The sequence below is a fragment of the Schistocerca cancellata genome, chromosome 10, assembly GCF_023864275.1.
Source record: "Schistocerca cancellata isolate TAMUIC-IGC-003103 chromosome 10, iqSchCanc2.1, whole genome shotgun sequence".
NCBI lineage: Eukaryota > Metazoa > Arthropoda > Insecta > Orthoptera > Acrididae > Schistocerca > Schistocerca cancellata.
The window spans coordinates 90,189,880-90,215,301 of NC_064635.1; the positions used below are offsets into that span (position 1 = coordinate 90,189,880).

The following is a 25,422-nucleotide window of genomic DNA, read 5'->3' on the forward strand; positions in this document are numbered from 1 at the left end:
ACCAAGTTGGACTGCAGCCTTGGCTGAAGCATCAGCAGTGTCATTCCCAGGCACACCAACATGACTAGGAACCCACATGAACATCACTTGGGCTCCCCCATCTGGGAACAAATGGAGGCAGTCCTGGATCCATCGAACGATGGGGTGGACTGGATCTGAATCAACCAGGCCACTGAGGGAGTCAGAGCAGATCACACAGCAAATGAGCTGGTGGCTCCGGGCATAGTGAACAGTCTGATAGAGGGCAAAAAGCTCTGCGGTAAAAATTGTGCACTGGTCGAGAAGCTGGTATTGAAACTTATCATCCCCGATAACAAAAGCACAGCCAACAACGTGGGTGGACTTGGAACAATCAGCGTAAAAAACTATGCTATCGGCAACTTGTGAGCGAAGTTCAAGAAATCTGCAGTTATAGGTCAGCTTGGGAGTTGAATCCTTCGACAACAAGCTGAGGTCAAAATGAACACAAACCTGTGCCTGAAGCCAAGGTGGTGGAGGGCTCTCACCCATTCGGAAAGTGGCAGGAAGTGTGAACTGCAACTGCTGAAGCAGTTGACGAAAGCGGATGCCAGGAGGCTGCAGTGAAGAAACATACATCTCATATTGGTGGTCAAGCATGTCATCAAAAAAAGGGTCGAAGGTTGGGTGGTCTGGCATGGAAGAAAGCCGACACCTACTGAGTAGGATGACAGTGGTAATTCACTGGCTTCTGCGTAGAGACTCTCAACTGGGCTAGTACAGAAGGCACCAGTGGCGAGACGGATCCATAAATGGTGTACTGTATTTAGACAGCATAATACAGATGGCCGTCCAGAGGAGTAGACAATGATTCCATAATCCAACTTGGAGTGGACAAGAGATTGATAGAGGCAGAGGAGGACAGTCTGGTCAGCTCCCCAAGAGGTACCACTCAATACACTAAGGACACTGATGGACCGGGTGCAGAGTGCGGCCAGGTAGAACATATGGGGAGACAAACTGAGTTTCCTATCAAATGTAAGCCCTAAGAACTTTGTTGTATCCACGAACGGGAGAGCATTTTGGCCCAGCCGCAAGGATGGTGGAAAAAACACCTTGTACCGCCAGAAGTTGATGCAAATGGATTTGGTAGCAGAAAAGCGGAAACCATTTGTAACACTCTACGAAAAGAGATGGTCCAGACAATGCTGAAGACAGCGATGAAGGAGACACATCCGCTGGGAGTGGCAATAAACAGCGAAGTCATCAACGAAAAGAGAGCCAGAAATGCCAGCGGGATGGCAGTCCATAATTGAGCCGATGGCGATGGCAAAGAGAACAATGCTCAGTATGGAGTCCTGAGGCAACCCGTTCTCCTGTGAAAAGGTGTGGGATAAGGAGGAACCCACACGTACCCAGAAAACTCGGTCTGTTAAAAATTTGCAGATGAAAGTGGGAAGACGACTGCGAAGGCCCCATGTGTGCATAGTACGTAGAATGGCAGTCTGCCAACAAGTATCATAGGCTTTCTCAAAATCAAAGACTATGGCCACTGTTTGTCGCTTCTGCAGAAAATTGTTCATGATGAACGTTGAAAGGGTGACGAGATGATCAACCACTGAGCGGCACTTTCGGAACCCACACTGAGCATTAGTGAGAAGATGGTGTGACTCCAGCCACCACACTAATCGACCACTGATCGTGCATTCCATCACCTTACAAATGCTGCTGGTAAGGGAAATTGGATAACAGCTGGAAGGAAGATATTTATCTTTACCACGCTTACGTAGGGGAACAATAATAGCTTCACGCCAAAATGTGGGGAATACGCCGTCAGTCCAAATACGGTTTTAGGTATGGAGGAGAAAGTATTTTCCCGCAGGAGGAAGATTCTACAGCATGAGGATGTGAATTGTATTGGGCCCAGGAGCAGAAGACTTGGATGAGGAGAGAGTATGCACAAGCTCCTTCATAGTAAAAGGAGTATTGTAGCATTCTCGATTCAGAGAGAGAAAAGAGATTGCACGAGTCTCCTCCACCTGTTTCCAAGGAAGGAAGGCAGGATGGTAGTGGGTGGAGCTTGAAACCTCCGCAAACTACCGGCGTAAAGCATTGGAAATATTGACAGGGTCAACTATGACGTTTCCTGCCACAGTCAGACCAGGGATCGGGGAGTATGTGGTAGTCCCAGAAAGCTGGTGCAGGCCACTCCAAACAAGAGGATGGAGTAAAACTGTTGAACGGGCTGGCGAAGTAAATGCAGCATGCTTTCTTGCTTTCCTTAATAGTGCGACAGCACTGAGCACATAGTTGCTTGGAGGAGATGCAGTTCATTAATGTAGGATGACGGTGAAAAGCACGAAGCGCACGTCATTGGGCACGAATCACATTGCCACATCCCACACTCCACAGTCCACAAAGGGACCGGGACCCAACGGGGAGTAGTAGTAGTATGAGGGATAGAGGATTTGGCAGCTGAGAGAATAATGTTCACAAAACAAAGGAGTAATGCAGTACTGCTGACAGCAGGAAGGCACTCAGCTCATGATTCCTAGGCCCAAAGGGATGTGAAGAAAGTGAAAAAATACATTTGTGTGGACTGTCCAGTCCATGTGCAGCTACAGCAGGAATAATTCATAGCTGACATGAAGATGAACCTTGCTGTTATCCCCACATCTGCTGCATCTAATGCTGATCAGTAACATCTCATGAAAGAACTGAGAGTAAAATGTACTTTATCATTTCAAGGTGGAAAAAGACATACAATAGTGACAGCGATAAGTATGAGTGCATTAGTGTTTCTGCAGCTTTGAGTACATTATGACCAAATATTAAAACAAGAGGCAGAAATCTTATAATCGGCCTATCAAAATCTAAAAAGAAATAAGAAAATGTAAGATTCATCTGAAATGGTTTCTAATCAGAGGCAGAAATCAATTCATTGCTTTTGTTGTGTTCTTGGCCTGGACATAATGCAACCTCTGACTTTCAAAGAGGACAGCAAAAAGACTGTTGGTATAATTCAGATCCCACCTGGAACATCCAATGTCACCCTGAATAAAGAATTTTGTTGACTGTGGAACATATTTTTAAGGAAATTGTCAGACAATATAATTTCCAATAGCTCCTTGTCATTTGCAATTCATCAGGAGAACAGTATTCTTAAATTTCACTCATTTGTGCATTATCAGTTTGCATTGGCACATTTTATGATTGCTTTAAGTATGCTCAGTATGCAGCACAACACACAGAGCAATGGCCAGGACCATTTCTTATTCAACCGCAATTCTGTCTAAAAAGTAGTAGTAAATTATTGTGATGTGCCTGAAAGCATTAATTTTTCTTCCATCGAGTGTGCCTGGTGTAAGGAAAATGGGAAAATGTTTATTTTCATAATTCAAATGGCAGGGATTAGGTGGAGAGTGGGTATGGCAGCTAGGTGCAGTCAGGAGGTTAAAAAGAGGGTGGTGGTAGGGGTGGAGGAGGGGGAGGGGAGGCAGGGGGTTGGGGGCAGCAGAGAAGGGTATAAGTAAATAGACTGTGGGTGCATTGGTGGAACAGAGAGCTTTCTAGTGCTAGGAACTTAGATGCAAGACCTGTGCCACACATCCTCCCACAACCACCACCACCACATACTTCACTACCATCACCTATCCAGTCAAAGGCAGGGCTACCTGTGGAACCAATTATGTGACCTACGAGCTAAGCAGCAACCACTGTGCCATATTCTACAAGGCCACAGCAAACCACAAGCTGTCTGTCCGCATGGAAGCTATTGACAAACTGTGGCCAATAAACAGCTGGACAACCAAGTTGCTGAGCATGCTGCCCAAAACAACATTCAGCATTTTAATGACTGCTTCACAGCCTGTGCCATCTGGATCATTACCACCAACACCAGCTTTCCTGAATTCCACAGGTGGGAACTCTCCATGTAACATACCCCTATGTTCCCATAACCCTCCTAGCCTCAACCTTCGTTAGTCATTGTCCTTCACCCGCCTATCCCCTTCCCTGTTCCCACTGCACAGCCTTCTATTCCACCAGTGCACCCACAGTCTCTTTACTTCTCTCCTTTTCCACCCCCCCCCCCCCCCAAAGTCTAACCTCCAACCTCCCAAATGCACCTACCTGCACTACCCTCTCTCCACTTCATCCCAGTATGCTTCCACAAGCAGCACTTTACCGTGCCCCACCCCTACCCTGCTATCCTTCTCCCTCCCTGCCCCAGCCTCCTCCTTACCCCCACCAGCCACATTGCTCCTCCCAACATGCACAGCTGCTCACAGTCTGGTCTTGGCAGCCAGAGACAATGGTCATGTGTGCCTGAGGCGTGTGTGTGTGTGTGTGTGTGTGTGTGTGTGTGTGTGTGTGTGTGAGAGAGAGAGAGAGAGAGAGAGAGAGAGAGAGAGAGAGAGAGAGAGAGAGAGAGAGAGAGAGAGAGTTGTATCATTCAGAAGAAGACTTTTCGGCCGAAAGCTTACACTTTTTGGTGTTCTTAACTCTGACTCAACATCTCTGCTATACAGTGAGTGGCAATCTATCCTTTTCAGAATAATGTCATTATTTGATCCCAGATTGTCCAGTGTTTGATTTGAATAAGTGTTTTTGTAGTATTAAATATCACCATATAATTCATCAGAAATTCATATATATTGTGTTCTAATTGTTTCCACCAAGTTATGACATGATTTCTAACATATGCTCAAAATCTAAAACAAATTTTGTATTATTCTATGGGGGATGAATAAATAAATTATTATTCCATTTCATGCAATGCTGTTATCTACAGCAACGTAAGAAGAATACAAAAGTAAAGACGCACTCACCTCTTTAGTTATGCTTAGTGGATCCTGTGTACTATCGTGGCCATCTGGCACCTCCCACTCCTGCAGACACTGAAAAAAAGTACACCTAGTTACTCTTCTGTCCCCATACATGCTTAAGCAATGTCATAACCACCACACAACAGCTTTCTCTTTCTACAATGGGCAGCAAATGACAAGTACAGAAACAGCACTATGTAATTTGGTGCAATTTGCAATCAACAGTTCTTTGGTAGGTGTGGGGACTACCAAGTGGGAGTTTTAATATTATATTTATTACTGAACACAAACAAAAAAGCATGAACTTCAGCACAAGGGAGGAAACAAATCTGTCACATTTAGCAAAAATGATACAGATTGTACCACAAAGTATTTAGGGATGAGCACAGATGTCAGCCAACATGGAATGAACACATGAAGATACTGACAGAAAGAATATCATAAATACATTATGCTCTTAGGATTCTCTCAATTGTTTGTAACAGCCACTGTCTTGAGATGACATAGTATTCATACATACACTCAATTCTTAGCAATGGAAATATTTTCTGTGAGTCAAAGGCTCAAAACTTTGGCAAAATTTTCAAACTGCAGGAAAGGACTGCAACAATAATAACTTAAAGTAGTAGTCATGCTCACTGTAAAGAACCATTTAAAGACATGGATATATAATCACGGAATAAGAGCCAGTTTGGAATTCCATTTATTATTATTCTTTTTCTGCTGGTGCTGCAGTGTTACAGCCCTTGACGATCCTTGGCTTCTTCTACTGTTTTCATCCATGCTGCTTTGTTTTTGCAACTCGTTTCCACCTCTTGACTCCCACATAAGAGATATCATCTATCATATCATCAACTAACTTTCTTCTAGGTCTCTCTCTCTCTTCTTCTAGTAACATGGATCAAACCATCCATCATTTTCTTCTGTATTCTAACCTCTGTCATTCTCTTCATGTGTCCTAGCTGTCATATTCGTTGTGATTTGACAAATTTTACTATATCTCTTCCTTGTATTGATGTTTATAGCCTAGTGTTCTAGTATATCCTCCAGCCATCTTCTTCTCTTATTGGACCATCAATTTTGCATAGAACTTTTTTCTCAAAGGTTCTTAAGCTATTTTTGTTATCTTTTGTCTGTGTCCATACCTCTGACCCATATATGACAACTGGGTGAACTATGGAGTTATGTATAGTTTCATTGTTCTAACGGTTACTAAGCTGAAGAGCTGTCGACTCGCAAAATGAGTTCCGTTTCCTGCTTGTAGCCTTTACAACACTGTTATCCATTGATATAAGGGCTGTCAGGTAACTGAAAGAGGACATTCCTTTGAGACATGTACCATTTATATTTAGATTTTCAAGGGTTCTTCTGGCTTCAGAGTGTGCATTGCCATAGATTTTATTTCATTTTCTGGCTTTTAATGTTCCTGTTTCCACTGCCAAGTATGTTTCTTTAAGTGTGTTGCCATACTACTGCACTGTCCTCAGCAAATACAAGTATCTGGTTATCTTTCATAAATATGATGCTTCTTTATTTGATTTTGTTTACTACACCAGGCAGTGCTTTACTGAATAAGACAGTGGAGAGGCTATCACTTTGCCACACTTCTTTATTAAACACAAAGCTTTTGCTTGTCCTATTGAATATCTGTACTTTTCCTCTTGTCTCTATCACTGTCATTCTGATTAAACAATGGACACTCCAGGTCACAATATCAACAATATTAGCAAAAGGATAGACTGCTACTCACCATAGAGATGACACATCGAGTTGCAGTCAGGCACAATGAACAGACTGTTACACATTCTGCTTTCAGTCAAATCCTTCTACAGAAAAAAATACACACACATTCATACAAGCACATCTAATTTACACATGACCGCCATCCCTCGCAGCTCAGACCCGCATGCATTCTGGTGAATCACAATCTATTCTTTTCCTAATATTGTTGTTGTTGTGATTAGATTTGCCAGTTTACCACATATACAATCTTATCTCAGTACTCTGTATTGTAGTGCTGCTATCCACTTTTTAGTGAAATTAAAGAATGGAAAATCTGGGATGGAATGTAACAATATTATGAAAATGATTTTATTTTAGTGAAATTAAGAAGAAGTGGCACGAAAACTACAATGAAGTACTGCAACTGCAGGCTGGAAGCCGCAGTGTCACAACATGTGGGTCATAATAGCACATACACACAAGGACTGCAAGATGAATGAGCCGCACTCAGTAGAAAACTGTGCTGCACAGCAGTAATAGCCATAGCATGTTGGCGTCACCACACTGTGGCAAGATTCACGTTACAAGCTATGTGACTGGGCATCAGGCTTCTGCATAACAAATGCATGCCAGAGCCATATAAATAGGACTAAATTTTGAGGCAGAGACACTTTAGAGTTCAGCAGCACCACCATCGCAACGCCAGGGTTGAGCCTAACAAAGAAATGATTGCGCGTCACCGGCAGTAGCTGTGGGATCGAGGTCTGGTCGGGTCAGCCTCTGCCAGCAGTGACTTCCTCACGAGCTTCAGTGCAGCTAACCTGCCATCCAAGATGACCGACAAGACTCCTGCCGAGATGCCGTGGGTCACGTCCCACACACAGCAGTCACTGTGGCGCCATAGTAGATGCTTGTGGGGCCGAGTCACAACACGAGGCCATTCCCCCATGGGTACACCACTGGGGCACTACACGGTGCACCACTGATGCCACTGCTGTGACCTAATTAGGCTGCCTCCCATCCTCTGACCTGTCATCACAGTGTGCCCACACAAGCATCTCCTTGCCGGACAGAAGCAGCTGGCCACCACTCACCTTACTGAGTGCAAACACACTCTTTGGTATAATTCTTGGTGAGTTATGCTGACAAAGACTTGTTTGAAATCAATCAATAGGAAGTGCGATGCATATTATATCACATAATTTTTCCATCATTTGTCTGATCACAAATATTTGATTAGTTGTTACTCTGTCTGGTGAGAAGCCACACTGATGTTCCCAGAGTAAGCTTTATGCACACTTTTGTATCCTTTTATTCAGTATACTTGTGAGGATGTACATAGTAGTGTATTATTCCTGTAGTTTTCACATGCTGTTCTATATACTTTATTACAAAAAGGGGACTATTATTTCAATTTTCCAGATATACGACATGGTGAAAGGAGAAAATGGAGACTTCCATTTGCATGAAGCACCTTTAATGGCCTGGAATCAACTGTCCAGACAGACTGAATGGATTGCAATGGACACAGCAGCATGCTGACCATCCAATAGTCCTCAAATGGTGTGTGCAGTGATGCAGTGCAAAACTATATTTTGTATTAACTTGTGCAAATTGAGTAGGATCAAAATAGCACTGTACAACAGGGATGAACTGAATGAGGCAGTCTAGTTGTAAGAGACTGGTCTCATATTCAGGATGATTGAGTTAACTCTGTCCAGACATTGTGATTCTGGTTTTCCATAATTTTCCTAAATCATTTCACACAAAGGCCAGGACAGTTCTTTCAGCAAGGTCATAATCAACCACCTGTCCTATTCTCGTAAAGTATACTTACTTATTCTGTGCATTCGTATATTTGATCTATCTGTTTTCATTATGTTATAATGACAAATCCATAACAATCTGACATGATCCTTGCATGAATAAATAAATAAACAAATATAGGAAAATCCAAAGGAGAAGACTGAAGTAACAAAGTTTCAAGAGAGAAAGGAAACACACAGGAAGAGAATGAAAGAAATGTGGGCAGAAAGGAAGGCAAATACCCACCTCTAAATACTTTGCACAATCTAATGGGCTTATTTGCAGGTAATAATAAATATGGAGAACATAATCATGTCTGCTGAAACTGTATGTCAAACTGCAGCTGTCTGAGTGTGCCGGCAAGAGATACTTGTACTTTGTGGCCAACATTTTGTAGTCAGGCAAAGAACAAGGCATCTCTTGAGTGCAAAATAAAATACTCTCCAATTCTGCATCCACATGTTCCTATCACATTGGAAGTTTCAGATATCCTGAGATGAACCAAATGAACTGATTTCAAAACTAGTGCAAGAAACTCGTGGCAATTCAGCTGTATCATCTGGAAACAAGACAGTGACTCAGACAGTGACAGACTGAACAAAAAAATAATTCTACTTCATTTTGAGTTACACTTTATTCCACTGTCATCCAAAATTAAAACCACAGGAAGCAGCAGAAATCAATAAATCAGGAACTATGGTAATCAAATTTTTAAGCATCTGTAAAACCAGTTTTCCTGAACAATGCAGTTGTCTGTTGAACAATGAACAGACTTTTGGCTCAGACAAGGCACTACAGATAACGAACATTACAAATATGAGCAGTACGCCAACGATACAGCTAGGCATCCTGTATAGGGGATACAAAGATCATGGGGAACTTGGGATTTAAAACAAATTATTGAATGATACAACCACACTAATTTGGCAATGCGGTTTCCACAATTATGGGACTGAACAATGACATCTGTTTTATGATCTGATGGTGGCTAGTGATGGCCAAAGTTGACAATTTCATTTTCAGACTGGAGTGGTTGTTCCGGAAAATAAATTATTTCAATAACACACCACTGCTGTGTATCTACAGTTTCAATGAAATGTTGTTCTTAACAAATGAACACAGGGTGCTCTACTCATCCCACTAATCAACAAATGTGAAGTGCTGTCTTCCACTGAAACTGAATCTGAGCCAGTGAGACATGCTTCACCTGTTAGGAAACAAGCTGTGCCCTGTGACGAGGAAGCAAACACAAAACGGTAGGGGTTTACTTATTGTCAGCAATTCAAATGTATGACAAATAATGGTATCCCTTAAGGAAATGACAGCAGTGTATGGGAAGGAACATGAGCGGCACTCAATGTGTGTGTCCGAGGACCTCATTCAATATGTTGCATTCCAACAGCCTTTGAGGGGGCACAGTGCAGCCAACTTCATACTATGGTGCATGGAGGAATGAATGAAGCCTGTCGTCTGGACTCTGATGTCCTACTTAGACCATTCCAGTGCCTAGTGGAGAAGATTAGAATTCTCAACCTTCTCTGCCAGACAATGGTGTGAGCTAAGTAGGATGTCAGAACCCGTATGACAGGCTTATTTGTTCCTCCTTATGGAACAGAAACAAATTGGCTGAACTGTGCTCCCTTAGTGTCTGCCTAAACAGCCAATAGACTTGCCCATGGAGCTTTAACAAAGCTCACAATTTGCAACATTGTCCCCAGAGCTAATCATAGCCCCCTGATTCTGAGTCAAGGGGATGGCTTGAATCAGAGACTTCAAAACTTCTGAGATAAGCTGTGCTCTGACTTCTTGGACTTGTGCCATAGTGTTGAGATCTGTAGGGCCCCCTAAATAGCTCCAGTGTGCAATACCCATATGAGGTTGCTACCCATGTAGATGACTCTGTATGGCATGCACACAAATTTAGTTTCTGATTGCACAACTCTCTGTCTAGTCCAGATAATGATAGGTGTACGAGATCTGTAAGTATCATTGTAAGATCCAATGTAATGTCACCTACTGGCAAGAGTATTAAAATCTCAGTGAATAACTGCCAAAGTATTTGCAACAAAGTGACAAAGTTTGAAGTGCTTATAAAAAGTAGTGGAGAGCACATAATACTATGAACATAAAGCTGGTTCAAGCTCAAAATCAACATAGTGAGGTTTTCAAGGAAAATTGGAAGGATCAACTATTAGGAAATGTAGTGGTGTATTCATCACAGTAAACAAGGAACTCAAATCCAACTAGGTAGAAACTGAAGCTGCATGTGAGATTTTTTTTGGAGAGACTGAGTATCAATGGTGGTCATACACTAACAACTCAATCTTCTTATCACCTACAAGACTCAACCACAGATGTAACTGAAAACTTGGGAGGAAACCTCATTCATTCATTAATCACAATGTCAGCATCAGAGAATACATTAATCATACAACAATCACGTGGGATAATTACAGTTTTGTGAGAGACAAGAGTGACAAGACATCTTGCAAAACATTACTAAATGTCTTCTCTGAAATCTACCTACAACAAGTAACCCAGAAGTCCATGGTGGAAATATGTTGGATGTAGTAGCAACAAACAGGCCTTAGCTCTTTTGCAGATGGCCACATTGAAACTTTTGCCAATGACCATGAAGCAGCAACTAAAACAAGTAGAAAGATTCACATGTTCAGCAAACCAGATAAAAAGGCAGCACTGTCATGAGGAATTAGAAACTATCTCTCGACAGGAATGTGCATAAGAACAGTAGTACAAGTTTCAAAGAATAGTTGACTATCCACCTTCATCGATTTGTACCTAGTAGAACAGTTCATGATGAGAGGGACCCCCAGTGGTACACAGTCACTGTAATGAGACAGACACTATTCTGCACAATAGATGTACAATGAAGTGGAGGACTACAGATAGAAAGATGATGAATGAAATGTATATGGGTATCAACACAGCAATGCATGAAGCCTTCAGTGGCTGCACTAAAAGAATATTGTCCAAAGACCTTTCACAAGTCCCAAAGAAGTTCTGGTTGTATGTAAAGGTGTTAATTGCACCAAAATTAGCATCCCATCATTCAAAGACAAAACAAGACAAGACCTGAAACAGAGTAGCAAAGCGAAAGCAGAAAAGCTTAACTCTGTTTTCAAATGTTCCTTTACAAAAATAAATAAATAAATAAACATTAAAAAAAACAGGAATATTGCTTCAATTGAATTTTTGTACCACTACAAATATGTGAAATATATATTGTGACAGTGGCAATGAGAAATGGCTGAAATCACTCAAACTGAACAAAGTTCCAGGACCCATTGGAATCCCTGTCAGATACTACACTCAATTGGCAACTGAGTTAGCCCCTCAAATGAACAACCACGTTCAGTTGCTAAAAGAAAGCACAGATCACACCTGTCTCCCAGAAGCATGGCAGAACTGATCCAATATCACTTGCATCCATTTGTTGTACAATCTTAGAATATATCCTTAGTTCAAATGTAGTGAGGGTATCTCACACAGGATGGCCTCCTCCATGCCAAACAGAATGCTTTTTTGAAATATCGATGGAGTAAAACTGTACTCAAGTCCTTATCATATCACCCTAAATGCCAGGCACTGAAGCAGCCCAGTAGATGTAGTATTTGCTGACTTCTGAAAACCATTTGACTCAGTACCACACCTACGGCTATTAACCAAGTTGGTTGGTTGGTTTGGGGGATTAAAGGGACCAGACTGCTATGGTCATCGGTCCCTTTTTCCAAAGACAAAGAACACCCACAGAGAATAAAAACGAGGAACAAAAGAGATCACAGACGATACAGGACAAGAGAAACTGAGACAAAGACAAGACAAAACGAACTAAAAGCACACAGAGTGTGACGGTGGTTGGCCGACCAGAGAAATAAAAAAGGAAAAGCCAACCACTAGAAACACATTAAAAAATCAGTTTAAAACCGGAGGCCAAAGGCCAGAATCAACACAAAACAATAAGATAAAAATAGAAACACTCAGAGTAAAGAATAAAAACCCCCTGCCCGAATAAAACGTAAAACTAAGTCAGCCATAGCCGGGTCATCTGTTAAAAGGGCAGGGAGCGAGTCAGGCAGTGCGAACGACTGCCTGAGCGCAGCTAAAAACGGACACTCCAATAAAACATGAACCACGGATAAAACGGAGCCGCAGCGACATAGAGGCGCATCCTCACGGCGCAATAAGTGGCCGTGGGTAAGCCGAGTGTGCCCAATGCGCAGCCGGCAGAGGACAACAGACTCCTTGCGAGAAACCCGCAAGGAGGAGCGCCACACACCGGTATCCCCCTTGATGGCCCGAAGTTTGTTGCGTGAAGGCAGGGCGCGCCATTCGGTGTCCCAAAGGTCCAGAATTTTGCGGCGTAGGAACGCCCGCAAATCGGTCTCCGGGAGGCCAACGTCCAGAGGTGGTGCACTAGTCGCCTCTTTCGCCAGCCGGTCAACATTCTCGTTGCCGGGGATCCCAACATGGCCTGGGGTCCACACGAAGACCGCAGAGCGGCCGCAACGCGCAAGAGTATGCAGGGACTCATGGATAGCCATCACCAGACGGGAACGAGGAAAACACTGGTCGAGTGCTCGTAAACTGCTCAGGGAATCGCTACAGATAACGAACGACTCACCTGAGCAGGAGCGGATATACTCTAGGGCTCGAAAGATGGCGACCAGCTCAGCAGTGTAAACGCTGCAGCCAGCCGGCAAAGAACGTTGTTCGGAATGGTTCCCTAGAGTGAGCGCATACCCGACTCGACCAGCAACCATCGAGCCGTCGGTGTAAACAATGCCAGAGCCCTGATACGTGGCCAGGATGGAATAAAAGCGGCGGCGGAAGGCCTCTGGAGGGACTGAGTCCTTCGAGCCCTGTGCCAAGTCGAGCCGAAGGCAAGGGCGAGGAACGCACCACGGGGGTGTACGCAGAAGTGCCCGGAAAGGAGGTGGAACAGGGACAAGCCCAAGCCCGGAGAGAAGCTCCTTGACGCGTATGGCGATCGGACAACCCGACCGGGGCCGACGTTCCGGCAGACGGACGACTGACTGCGGGAACAGGAGACGATAGGTAGGATGCCCGGGCGAGCTTAGAACATGGGCAGCATAAGCGGCCAGCAAACGTTGGCGCCGGAACCGCAGTGGAGGGACACCTGCCTCCACGAGTAAGCTGTCCACAGGGCTGGTGCGGAAAGCACCAGTGGCAAGGCGTATCCCGCTGTGGAGGATTGGGTCCAGCACCCGCAACGCAGACGGGGATGCTGAGCCATATGCCAGGCACCCATAATCCAGACGGGACTGGATTAACGCCTGGTAGAGCCGTAACAGGGTAGAGCGGTCGGCTCCCCAGCGGGTGTGGCTCAAGCATCTCAGAGCGTTTAGATGCCGCCAACACGTCTGTTTAAGCTGCTGGATATGAGGCAGCCAAGTCAACCGGGCATCAAAAACCACCCCCAAAAACCTGTGGGTCTCCACCACAGCAAGGAGTTCGTCGGCAAGATAAAGCCGCGGCTCAGGATGGACTGTTCGGCGCCGGCAGAAATGTATAACGCGGGTCTTGGCTGCCGAAAACTGAAACCCATGCGCTACAGCCCAAGACTGCGCCTTACGGATAGCGCCCTGTAGCTGACGTTCAACAGCTGCAATGCCAGTAGAGCTGTAATAAAGGCAGAAGTCGTCAGCATACAGGGAAGCGGAGACAGAATTTCCCACGGCCGCAGCAAGCCCGTTAATGGCTATTAAAAACAGACAGACACTTAAAACAGAGCCCTGTGGCACACCGTTCTCCTGGACGTGGGAGGAACTATACGAGGCCGCGACTTGCACGCGGAAGGTACGACACGACAGAAAATTGCGGATAAAAATCGGCAGAGGACCCCGAAGACCCCATCCATGGAGCGTAGAAAGAATGTGATGACGCCACGTCGTATCGTACGCCTTCCGCATGTCGAAAAAGACAGCGACCAGGTGCTGACGGCGGGAAAAGGCAGTACGGATGGCCGACTCCAGGCTCACCAGATTGTCGGCGGCGGAGCGGCCTTTACGGAACCCACCCTGAGATGGAGCCAGAAGGCCTCGAGACTCCAGTACCCAATGCAAGCGCCGGCTCACCATCCGTTCAAGCAACTTGCAAAGAACGTTGGTGAGGCTAATGGGACGGTAGCTGTCCACCTCCAGAGGGTGCTTTCCAGGTTTCAAAACGGGGATGACAATGCCTTCCCGCCATTGCGACGGAAACTCCCCCTCGACCCAAAGACGGTTGTAAAGATCGAGAAGGCGCCGCTGGCAGTCCACTGAAAGGTGTTTCAGCATCTGACAGTGGATGCCATCTGGCCCAGGAGCGGTATCAGGGCAAGCAGCGAGGGCACTGCGAAATTCCCACTCACTAAATGGAGCATTGTAAGATTCTGGGTGGTTGGTGCGAAACGAAAGGCTCCGACGTTCCATCCGCTCTTTAATGGAGCGGAAGGCCTGGGGGTAATTCGCAGAAGCGGAACTCATAGCAAAATGCTCTGCTAAGCGATTGGCAATGACGTCGGAGTCAGTACAAACTGCTCCATTCAGTGAGAGCGCAGGGACGCTGGCAGGTGGCCGATAGCCGTAGACGCGTCGAATCTTGGCCCAGACCTGCGAAGGAGTGACATGGAGGCCAATGGTGGACACATACCGCTCCCAGCACTCCTTCTTGCCTTGGCGGATAAGGAGGCGGGCCCGCGCACGCAGCCGTTTGAAGGCGATAAGGTGGTCGAGGGAGGGGTGTCGCTTGTGACGCTGGAGCGCCCGCCGGCGATCTTTAATCGCTTCAGCGATCTCAGGCGACCACCAAGGCACAGCCTTCCGCCGAGGGGACCCACAGGAATGGGGAATGGCAGATTCGGCGGCAGTAACGATGCCGGTGGTGACCGATTGAACCACCGCATCAATGTCATCGGTAGAGAGAGGCTCAAAAGCGGCAGTGGAGGAGAACAAGTCCCAGTCAGCCTTATTCATAGCCCATCTGCTAGGGTGCCCAGAAGAGGGGCGCTGTGGTAGTGACAAAAAGATCGGAAAATGGTCACTACCACACAGGTCGTCATGCACACTCCATTGGACAGACGGTAAGAGGCTATGGCTACAGATTGAAAGGTCAATGGCGGAGTAGGTGCCATGCGCCACACTGAAGTGTGTGAAGGCACCATCATTTAACAGCGAGAGATCGAGCTGCGACAATAAATGCTCAATGATGGCGCCTCGACGTGTTGCCACTGACCCCCCCCACAGAGGGTTATGAGCGTTGAAGTCGCCCAATAGCAAGAAAGGTGGCGGCAATTGGGCGACCAGTGCAGCCAGGACATGCTGCGAGACATCACCATCCGGTGGAATGTAAAGACTGCAGACGGTAACAGCCTGTGGCGTCCACACGCGTACAGCGACAGCCTCTAAAGGCGTCTGGAGAGGGACAGACTCGCTGTGCAGAGTGTGAAGGACATAAATGCAGACGCCACCAGACACCCTTTCATAAGCTGCTCGGTTCTTGTAATAACCCCGATAGCCACGGAGGGCGGGGGTTCGCATCGCCGGAAACCAAGTTTCCTGCAGAGCAATGCAGAAGAAAGGGCGAAGGCTGAGAAGTTGGCGGAGCTCAGCTAGATGGTGGAAGAAACCGCTGCAGTTCCACTGGAGGATGGTATTAGCCATGGATGGGAAAGGCGTGAAGGGACTGGGGAGGCAGATTACGCCTCCGGGGCCCCTGCTGCTACTGAGTCACCACCTGGACAACAGCTATCTACTGCATCCGAGGGACTGGCGAGATCCATGTCCTCAGCGGACGCCAGGATCTCCACCTCATCCTCGGACGCAGAGGGAGAAGGTTGCGGTGGGACAGGTGCCACCGCAATTTCAGGATGCTTGGGAGCCTTTTTCTTTGACTGCTTTGCGCGCTGAGCCTTAGGTGGTTCTGGCTGGGAGGGCCTCACTGGGCCAGTCTCTGGGACTGAAGACGACCGTGACGCCCTACGACCAGCGACCGGTGATTTTTTGACAACCTTGCGGGTGTCCACTTTGGCACTGGGCAAAGCCTGGGATGGGAGGGCCCCAAGGGACCCCTTCCGAGCGAGAGGAGCCGAAGAAGGCTCACGCTTCTCCGGCTGTGAAGGGGGAACAGATGTCCCCGGTGGTTGGGGTGGTGTTGCTCCTGAAGTAGATGGAGCAGGAGCAACAGGGAGTGAAGTGCCCCCCACAACCAAGGGGGCCGGTGAATGCTGACCGAGCTGAGATCGAACTGGTGTTGCAGCAGCGGCATAACTAGTTGGCATTGGCACAGGATGTAGCCGCTCAAATTTCCGCCTTGCCTCGGTGTAGGACAGGCGGTCCAGGGTCTTATATTCCATTATCTTCCTTTCCTTCTGAAAGATCCTACAGTCCGGCGAGCAGGGGGAATGGTGTTCTCCGCAGTTAACACAGATAGGAGGCGGGGCACATGGAGTATCAGGATGCGAAGGACGTCCACAATCCCGACACGTGATGCTGGAAGTACAGCGAGATGACATGTGCCCGAACTTCCAGCATTTAAAACACCGCATCGGAGGAGGGATATATGGCTTCACATCACAACGGTAAACCATCACCTTAACCTTTTCGGGTAAGACATCACCCTCAAAGGCCAAGATGAAGGCACCGGTGGCTACCTGATTATCCCTCGGACCCCGATGGACGCGCCGGACGAAGTGAACACCTCGTCGTTCGAGGTTGGCGCGTAATTCATCGTCGGACTGCAGAAGAAGATCCCTGTGGAATATTATACCCTGGACCATGTTCAGACTCTTATGCGGCGTGATGTTAACTGAAACATCCCCCAACTTGTCACAATTGAGCAACCTCCGTGACTGGGCAGAGGATGCCGTTTTGATGAGCACAGAACCAGAGCGCATCTTGGACAAGCCCTCCACCTCCCCGAACTTGTCCTCTAAATGCTCCACAAAAAACTGGGGCTTGGTTGACATAAACGATTCCCCATCAACTCGCGTACACACAAGGAACCGGGGTGAATAGTCTCCACTGCCTTCTTTTGCCATACGTTCCTCCCATGGAGTGGCCAGGGAGGGAAATGATCGTGGATCGCATTTCCTGCCGTTGAGGTTAGACCTCGATCGCTTAGAGACTGCTGGTGGTGGCCCACCAGCGAGAGATGATGTACCACGCTTCATTGCGGGTCATCCGCCCTGATGCCACCTACTCCGACCAAGGGCCCTCCCCACGGGCGCCACCCAGCCACAGCAAAGGCCACCTGGCAGGATGGCCATTGCCGGGAGTCCCGATGCCCCGGGGCGATGGGCATCTACTCCTTGGCATACGTGGGGAGTTAACGGCGCAGGCATCAGTAGAGCGATCCCTGTGTTGTCAGGGGGCTACAACCAAGAGGGTACATGGCGGCCCCACCACAACGGACTGGCTACCGTGCTGGATCTTAGGTGCAAAAAATGGCCAAGGTCGTCGTCGCAGTTAAAAGAAACGCTGCAGAGTGCAGTGTGGTAATCGCCCAAAAGATCGAAAACGAGCGGGACACCATTGCAACGACGAGAAAGACGGCTAAAGGTCTAATTGCACGACGGATACAGTGCACCATGTAAGGCGCCCTTCCCCAATTGGCTCGCTCTTCGGAATAATTTAGAAAGATGGAGGTCAAACCCGAGAGGGGACCATCACATAAGGCCGAAACATGTGAGACTCCTTTTAGTCGCCTCTTACGACAGGCAGGAATACCGCGGGCCTATTCTAACCCCCGAACCCGCAGGGGGATATTAACCAAGTATGATCATATGGGGTATCAAGTGACATTTATGACAGGATTGGGGATTTCTTTGTAGAGTGGATACAGCATGTTGTCCTTGATGTAGGGTCATTGGCAGATGCAGATATAACTTCTGCTGTGCCCTGGGGAAGAGTGCTGGGACCCTTGCTGTTCATGTTGTATATTTTTTACCTGACAGACAATAGGAATGGACATCTTGAAATATGGCAATCACATAGGTCAGAAAGGAAACCGTAGGTACAAGGAAGACAACTGTGAAGAAACCATGGGTAACAGATGAAATACTTCAGCTGATGAAGAAGGCAGTATAAAAATGTTCTGCGACATTCAGGAATATAGAAATGTAAGTCACTTAGGAACAAAATAAAAAGGAAGCACAGGGATACTAAGGCAATATGACTGCATGAAAAATGTGAAGACATTGAAAAAGAAATGACTGCCGGAAGGACAGATCCAGCATATAGAAAAGTCAAAATTACTTTTGATGAAAATAAAAGGAAAGATGATAACATTTAGAGTTTAGTGGGAATTCCACTGTTAAATGCAGAGGAGAGAGTGGATAGGTGGAAAGAGTACACCGAAGGATGTCTGATGATGAGATACAAGAAGAAACAGGAGTTGACAAAGAAGAGAGAGGACAGGCTGTTCCAGCTCGAGAGCTCAGCTGTGACCAGCTGGATGCCCACGGGCACAGGTGGGCAAGAGTGAGTAAACAGCTCGTGCACATGTGCACAACATCACGGGTGGACAGGGCTGGGCAAGCAGCTTAGATGCAGTACTGCGCAGAAAACACTGGCTCAGTAGGAGACTGTGTACAAGGCTATACAGGGTGACTGATTATAATGAACAAAAAACATTAATATAAGCCAAATGTACAAACATTTTACTTAATTTGAGATATATATTTCCATTTATTCACAATTAATGAAGTATTGTGTGACAGTCCTAGAGCTGCTGCAAGACACAGAATACTTAAGGGGACCACACTGTGGTTCAGGTCGAAAACAATCAATTTTCTGTTTTCATCATATTTCGATAGATTAAGGTTTTATTTAAGTACTCTGAAAATGATTTTGCTGAAGAAAATTTTTTTCCAACATTTAAAGAGCATTTTCCTACCATGTGTGTTTATGTGCCATGCCCACTTTCCTGTCACCCACTTTTCTGCATATATTTTAGATCTTTATATCCCCTACATTGCACGTTACGGACTTTTTTTTTTTACTCCACAGTATGTTGGCTATCCTTGGAATGCAACGGTCGGTATTCTTTTGTTTCTGCTGTTTATAAACAACACGCTTTCAAACACGCGGTTAGTTTAGTTGAAGTGTGATTGCGAGTAGTTGTTATACTTACGTTTGCAGTGCTTTTTTACATATGTTTTGTTGTGTTTACTGAAGATGATGAAATGTAAAGGCATTTTCAAGAAATGACAATTTAGAGGAAACAGTTTTGGGAAGCTTTCTGTACAAGAGGTTATGTCACCTGGCAATGATTTTTCTAATTGTAATTCTTTGACAAGTGCATCATCAAAGAAGCTCTCACCATTTCAAGAGAGCTACAACGGATTTACTGTAAGTGACGAGGGGTGCAGTAACATTATTATAAATTTGAGAATATTATCAGATGTAATGTCTAAATTTGTACAATGTAAACAGGTGGTGAGTCACAGAGCATGAAAATTTGTGAGAGTGCCAGTGGGAGAAAAGGCCTAGCAACTGCTTTGGATTTAATTTGCACTAAATGCTCAGCTGTGATTTCATCTAAGAGTTTTTCAAAACCAGATGCAAGTGGTCCTTATGAAATCAACACTAGATTAGTTTATGCCTTACCATCCTTTGGCAAGGGCATGGCTCCATGGAGAACATTTTATTCAGTGATGAACTTACATCAACCAACAAATAAATTTGAAAAACTGACTGCAATATTAGAGAAAGCTGTATGTGAGGTCAGTGAGGAAGGCTGAAACTGGCTGCTATGGAAACAGTGGAAGAAAATGATGGATGTTCCGATATTGCAGTTGCACTTGATGGAAGCTGGCAGAAAAGAGGACATACTTCTCTGAATGGAGTAGTGACTGCCACTAGTGTAGGCACTGGTAAAGTGTCAGATGTGGAGATAATGTCTAAATATTGCAAATGTTGTAAAGTCAAAGAACATAAGGAACACAGCTGTGTGGCTAATTTTAGAGGAACAAGTGGTACTATGGAAGTTCATGGAGTACAACAAATATTTCATCGCTCCGTAGAAACAAGAGGCTTACGGTACACCAAATATTTGGGTGATGGTGACAGTAAGGCATAGAACAATGTGTTGAACTCTAAGCCATATGGAGATGCCATTATTAGCAAAATAGAATGTGTAGGCCATGTTCAAAAACATTTGGGAACAAGACTGAGAAAACTAGCTGTTGATATGAGAGGAAAAAAATTAGAAGATGGAAAAATGTTGACCGGACTAAAACTGAAATAGAAAACTTGCAGGTATATTATGGGCAGGCAATTAGGAGAAATAAAGAAAATCTGGGGGCAATGAAGAGAGATGTTTGGGTCATATTCTTCCATAAGTCCTCTACTGATCATAAGCCATGTCATGGATTGTGTCCATCAGGAGAAAATTCAAGGTGCAAATACAACAGGCCTCAGGCAACTGGAGAACCTTATTCTCGCCAGCATTCTCTTCCTGGTGCTGTTATTACAGCAATGAAACCTATTTTCACAGACCTGGCTCATGCTGACCTTCTAAGGAAATGTCTGCGGGCAGACACAGGTCCCAAATGAATGTTTCAACAGCATAATTTGGAACCGCCTTCCTAAAACTGTATTTGTAGGCATGTATACAATGAAACTAGGAGTTCACGATGCTGTTATTACATGCAATTGTGGTAATACTGGAAAGTGGTGGGTACTGAAAAAGTTGAGAATTAATCATGGTGAAAATATGATCACTGGGCTGCAACATTGCGATAAAATGAGGATAGCTGATGCAGACAGGTCTGCATCTAATATGGCCAAGAAAGCAAGACAAACATCCAGGAAGGTGAAAAAGAAGCTGGAAGACCTGCTATAGGCCAAAGAAGGGCCATCATATGCAGCAGGACAGTTTTAATTAACTGTAAGTAAAAAATTTCAAAAGTTTTTTCTTTAAAGTAAATTTCCTGCAAAGTAAAATTTTCAGTACATATGCCCCATTATATCAGAAACTATCATAGATAAATAAATGAAATTTTTAAAGACACTGCATAACTGGAACTACGTTCATTAAAATTTCCCCATTACGAAGTTCACAAAAAAATATTTTCTGCATAAAAAACTTAATATTTTTTGTTAATAAATTTAAAAAAGTATTTATTAAAAACTATAAAATGTGTAAAGTAGATTTTAGTACAGTTGACTATATTAGCATCCTGTAACATACAGTAAAAATATTACGGTCCTGCATCAAATAGTTTTTCAGAAATACTTGCCTAAATTAACATGGGTTAGTTAGGCAGGGTGCGGTCCCCTTAAGTTTTGTGTCATGCAGCTGGGATCTTTCTTCAGTTTTTACTCACTTCATTACAGAGAACAGTTGTTCACAACCAAATATAGATATAGTGGCAGCTTCATTCCTGTGTAATTAGGGAAAATCTTCCGCATGAAGATTGTGATACCATCTTACCAAATTTGTGGCGCTGTAATATCTGTCCTTGAGCATTGCGCTGTTTTGCAAATCTATTAGTTCAAGTTGTATTTCTTAAGGAACAGTATCAGCATCTGCTATAACTGAAAATGGAGTGCTAAACAGTTTTAAATCATTTTGTAGGCATCAAATGTCCCGAAACCTCCCCTCAAAACTTTGATGAAATTGTACAATAATTTGTTGATAACCATCAAAACTTATTTCTTCAGGCAATTGAAGAGATCAAAAACACTCAAAAAATGTCCAGGGCACCGACACCTCAGTCTAGACTGAAATACATTTCTAAAGAGTTGACATCTTACTTGATTCATTGTTTATCAGCATTTATGTTGTCACTCAGAGTCACAGACAAACAATTTATATTTCTATACAGGATATTAAATTTTGAGTCTTCAGGAACATAATCTGCACTTATGAGTCTTACATGAGGTCTATTTTTACAACACAGATATGCATACAAGATGAGAGAGAATGGAATTAGGAAAGGGTGCTGTAAATGCTTATCAATTGGTTGCAGGATATATACAGTAAATGTGCTTTCACAGTTTAAATTTAATACATCAATCATGATTTTCAGTCACAATTTGCAGAAAAAATAATAGCTATGCAAGAAACAATTATTCTGGTAATTTGTGGGTCATCTAATAAAGTACTACAACTTTGTAGTAATCTGATAGGTTCCTTATTTCAGCCCCTCTCTCTCAGTGATGAAGTATATACACACAAATGAGTAAATAGTCCCTAGACACACACATATTAAATGAAACATTTTGCCCAACTGCAATGGGCACTCTATTGTGGCAATATAAATGTCTAAGCCCACATACGAGGGGCGTTCAATAAGTAATGCAACACATTTTATTTCTCCACCAACTTCAGTTGAAAAAATATGTTGTGGGACATCACGGAATATTCCTGCTTCATTCCTTTAGTGTCTTGAAGTTTCAATAGGTGGTGGCACTATATGTATTCTGAAACAGAGGTGCGTTCCGAGCAGAAAGCTCTCATTGAGTTTCTTTTGGCAGAAAAGCAGAGCATCACAGATATTTATAGGTACTTGCAGAAAGTCTAGGGAGATCTGGCAGTGAACAAAAGTACGGTGAGCCATTGGGTGAGGTACCTGTCACCACTGCAAACAGGTCACGCAATCCTGTCTAATCTCCCGTGTGCCAGTTGGCAATTCACAGCTGTGACTCCTGCATTGAGGTTCTAAAATAATAATACCCTTTTAGCACCCACTACACACAAAAAAAGAGATTTACAGGTTCTGCCATGCTTGTAATACTAGAGCACAGTAGGCAGAACAGACCAGCTGCGTGCCAGCAACCAGTTATCTAACCGCAACCATCTGGTCCTTATCTACACCGTAAGTTAATTTAGTGTAACACCTTGCTAAGTAAAATACATAGGCAGCACAAGAAGCCAGAGGCTAAATCCAAGAAATGATCGTTACTTGCTGACACACTCATTCAAGGTGACTGACAGATCACAATCAAACACCCTGCTGCACAACTGGATGTCTCACAAAACTTCACTGGACTGCTCTTTCTCATACACCCCACATCCTGGATCTCACACATTCTGACTTCCATCTGTTTGGTCCAATGAAGGATGCACTTTACGGGAAGCAGTACCTGGATGATGGCCAGATGTTGGCCAGTAGAGTGGTACTATGTGGGCATACAGGCCCTCTCAATAAGATGGCATAGGATCGTCACATCAAACAGACATTTTGTTGAAAAACAGGGTTTTGTTGTCAAAAGAGTGGAGAACAATATGGTGTATTGGAAACATGAATAAAGGCAACCTACTTTTAGAAAAAAATGAGTTGCATTACTTATTGAACACCCCTCATATTTCAGCTCTTGTTGCATAAGTTTCTCAAGTAGCATGCCAATTTAGAGCAAAATTTACGAAGTGCAGAAAAAATGGTGTCAATCATCTGCAGTAGACATCCAAGAAAATATTGTTGCAGCCTTTCAAGACAAGTGAAGCTATGATCACAAGTTCACAAAAATACATATATTCTCTTATGTGTTTTGTTGTTTACAGCTCCTCTGTGAATTAAATCATGTATATTTTGACCACAACACCAGGCATAATGTAACCTGCACAATGAGCTAATGCATTAGCCAGTAGCACAAAACAGGGTGAACTACAGAAGTACTAAAATCTTCAATTCTCTAAAGAGCAATATCAAGTGCATGGGCAGGAACACATCTTTGTTTAAACTTAACTTAAGAAAATAACTCCTAGACATACCACTTCAGCCTTTGGACGAACTCTTCACAGACAGTAAATTAAATCCAAGATTCATCTGAAAAGTTCAGTGAATGGCCTCAGAATATAAAATACTTTACTGGCCCTCCAGCTGGGTGCAACACAGACATTTGCGTTAAGCTTTTCCTGAACAATGTCGCGGTGCCTGTGGTTATTGCATCGGACATAATTTTTGGTTTGTCTGCACATCAGAAATCACAATTTTCCCATTGAATATTTTTTCTATTTCTCAGTAACAGCATAGGCTGCTATTTTATGGTCAAACTTTTTTTGTTGCCCTGGAACATCACAGGTCATTATTTTCCCATCTGAAAGGCCAGAAGTCGCATGTTACATATTCTCCAGTTTCTCACACATGCTTACACATGTACCTTCTTGCGACAGTAATTTTGTATCTGTGTCCCTGCAATTGTGTATGGAACCTTGCTTTAAAATGTACAACACTCAAAAAATTTAGCAATATGTTTATTCTGATTTTTTAATGTTTTATAATATGGAATGTGATGTTCACATTTCCGGTATTATTTACATTAAATGTCAATTAAAAATCAACTCTAAAGTAAGTTTTTGGCTTTCTTGTTACATTCCTATAATTCTATCATTCCAGCTACCCTAATTATTGAATAAATATGCCCCAAGATTTTGTATGGAAAAATAAAAAATCACCTGCAGTTGGAAACTGTCAACAAATGCTTCTCGTGGAATCACTCAAAGCATTAAAGCTACATGTTATCGGACATCCGCAATGTCTGCTCATTCAACTTTCTTGCACAACTGTGCTTTTACACCCTCATTATTCTCCAGATTTGGCACCAGCAGACTTCTTTTTATTTCCTCAACTTATATTAGCCCTGAAGGGCTTACTCTTCACAGATGTTGCCAGTGACCACAGTGCTCTGAGCGATTCCACAAGAAACGTTTGCTGACAGTTTCCACCAAATTTACAACCAATTTCAGACGTGCACTGTAGCTAACTGTGACAATTCTGAATGCTAGTAAAGGAATTTTGTTTGTAATTTTTGTTTCCTTTATTTTCTGAAACCATTCACCAAACTTTTCAGACATACCTTGTATAAAAGTTCTGTTCACGTCTGTACAACAGCAATAAAGATTATTATGTGATAATTAAACGACCCAATGTTCGGAATAGTATTTTTTATATCTCTTCTTGCACCACTGCATGCATTCTGCCTACAATTTGTCATTTCACAGTAATTTTCCTTCACAATAACAACAAAGTTAACAAAGGGAACAACATATAATCCTTACGGAGCTCTATGAAATGAATGTATTGTGTTTGTGTGTTGAATTACCTCAGAAAATTATTTCACATGACATCAATGATTGAAAGTAT

General features: G+C 44.1%; 1 protein-coding gene across 4 annotated transcripts in view; it reads right to left on the reverse strand.

Moving 5' to 3' along the window:
- LOC126106536 (zinc finger protein 501-like) overlaps positions 1 to 25,422 on the reverse strand; it is a 140,807-nt gene that overhangs the window by 63,064 nt on the left and 52,321 nt on the right. For all 4 annotated transcript variants that reach the window (XM_049912868.1, XM_049912867.1, XM_049912866.1 and 1 more), the window contains one exon: positions 4,788 to 4,856. In XM_049912868.1, coding sequence (XP_049768825.1) covers positions 4,788 to 4,856 — 69 coding nt within the window. The remainder of the gene's footprint in view (positions 1 to 4,787; positions 4,857 to 25,422) is intronic.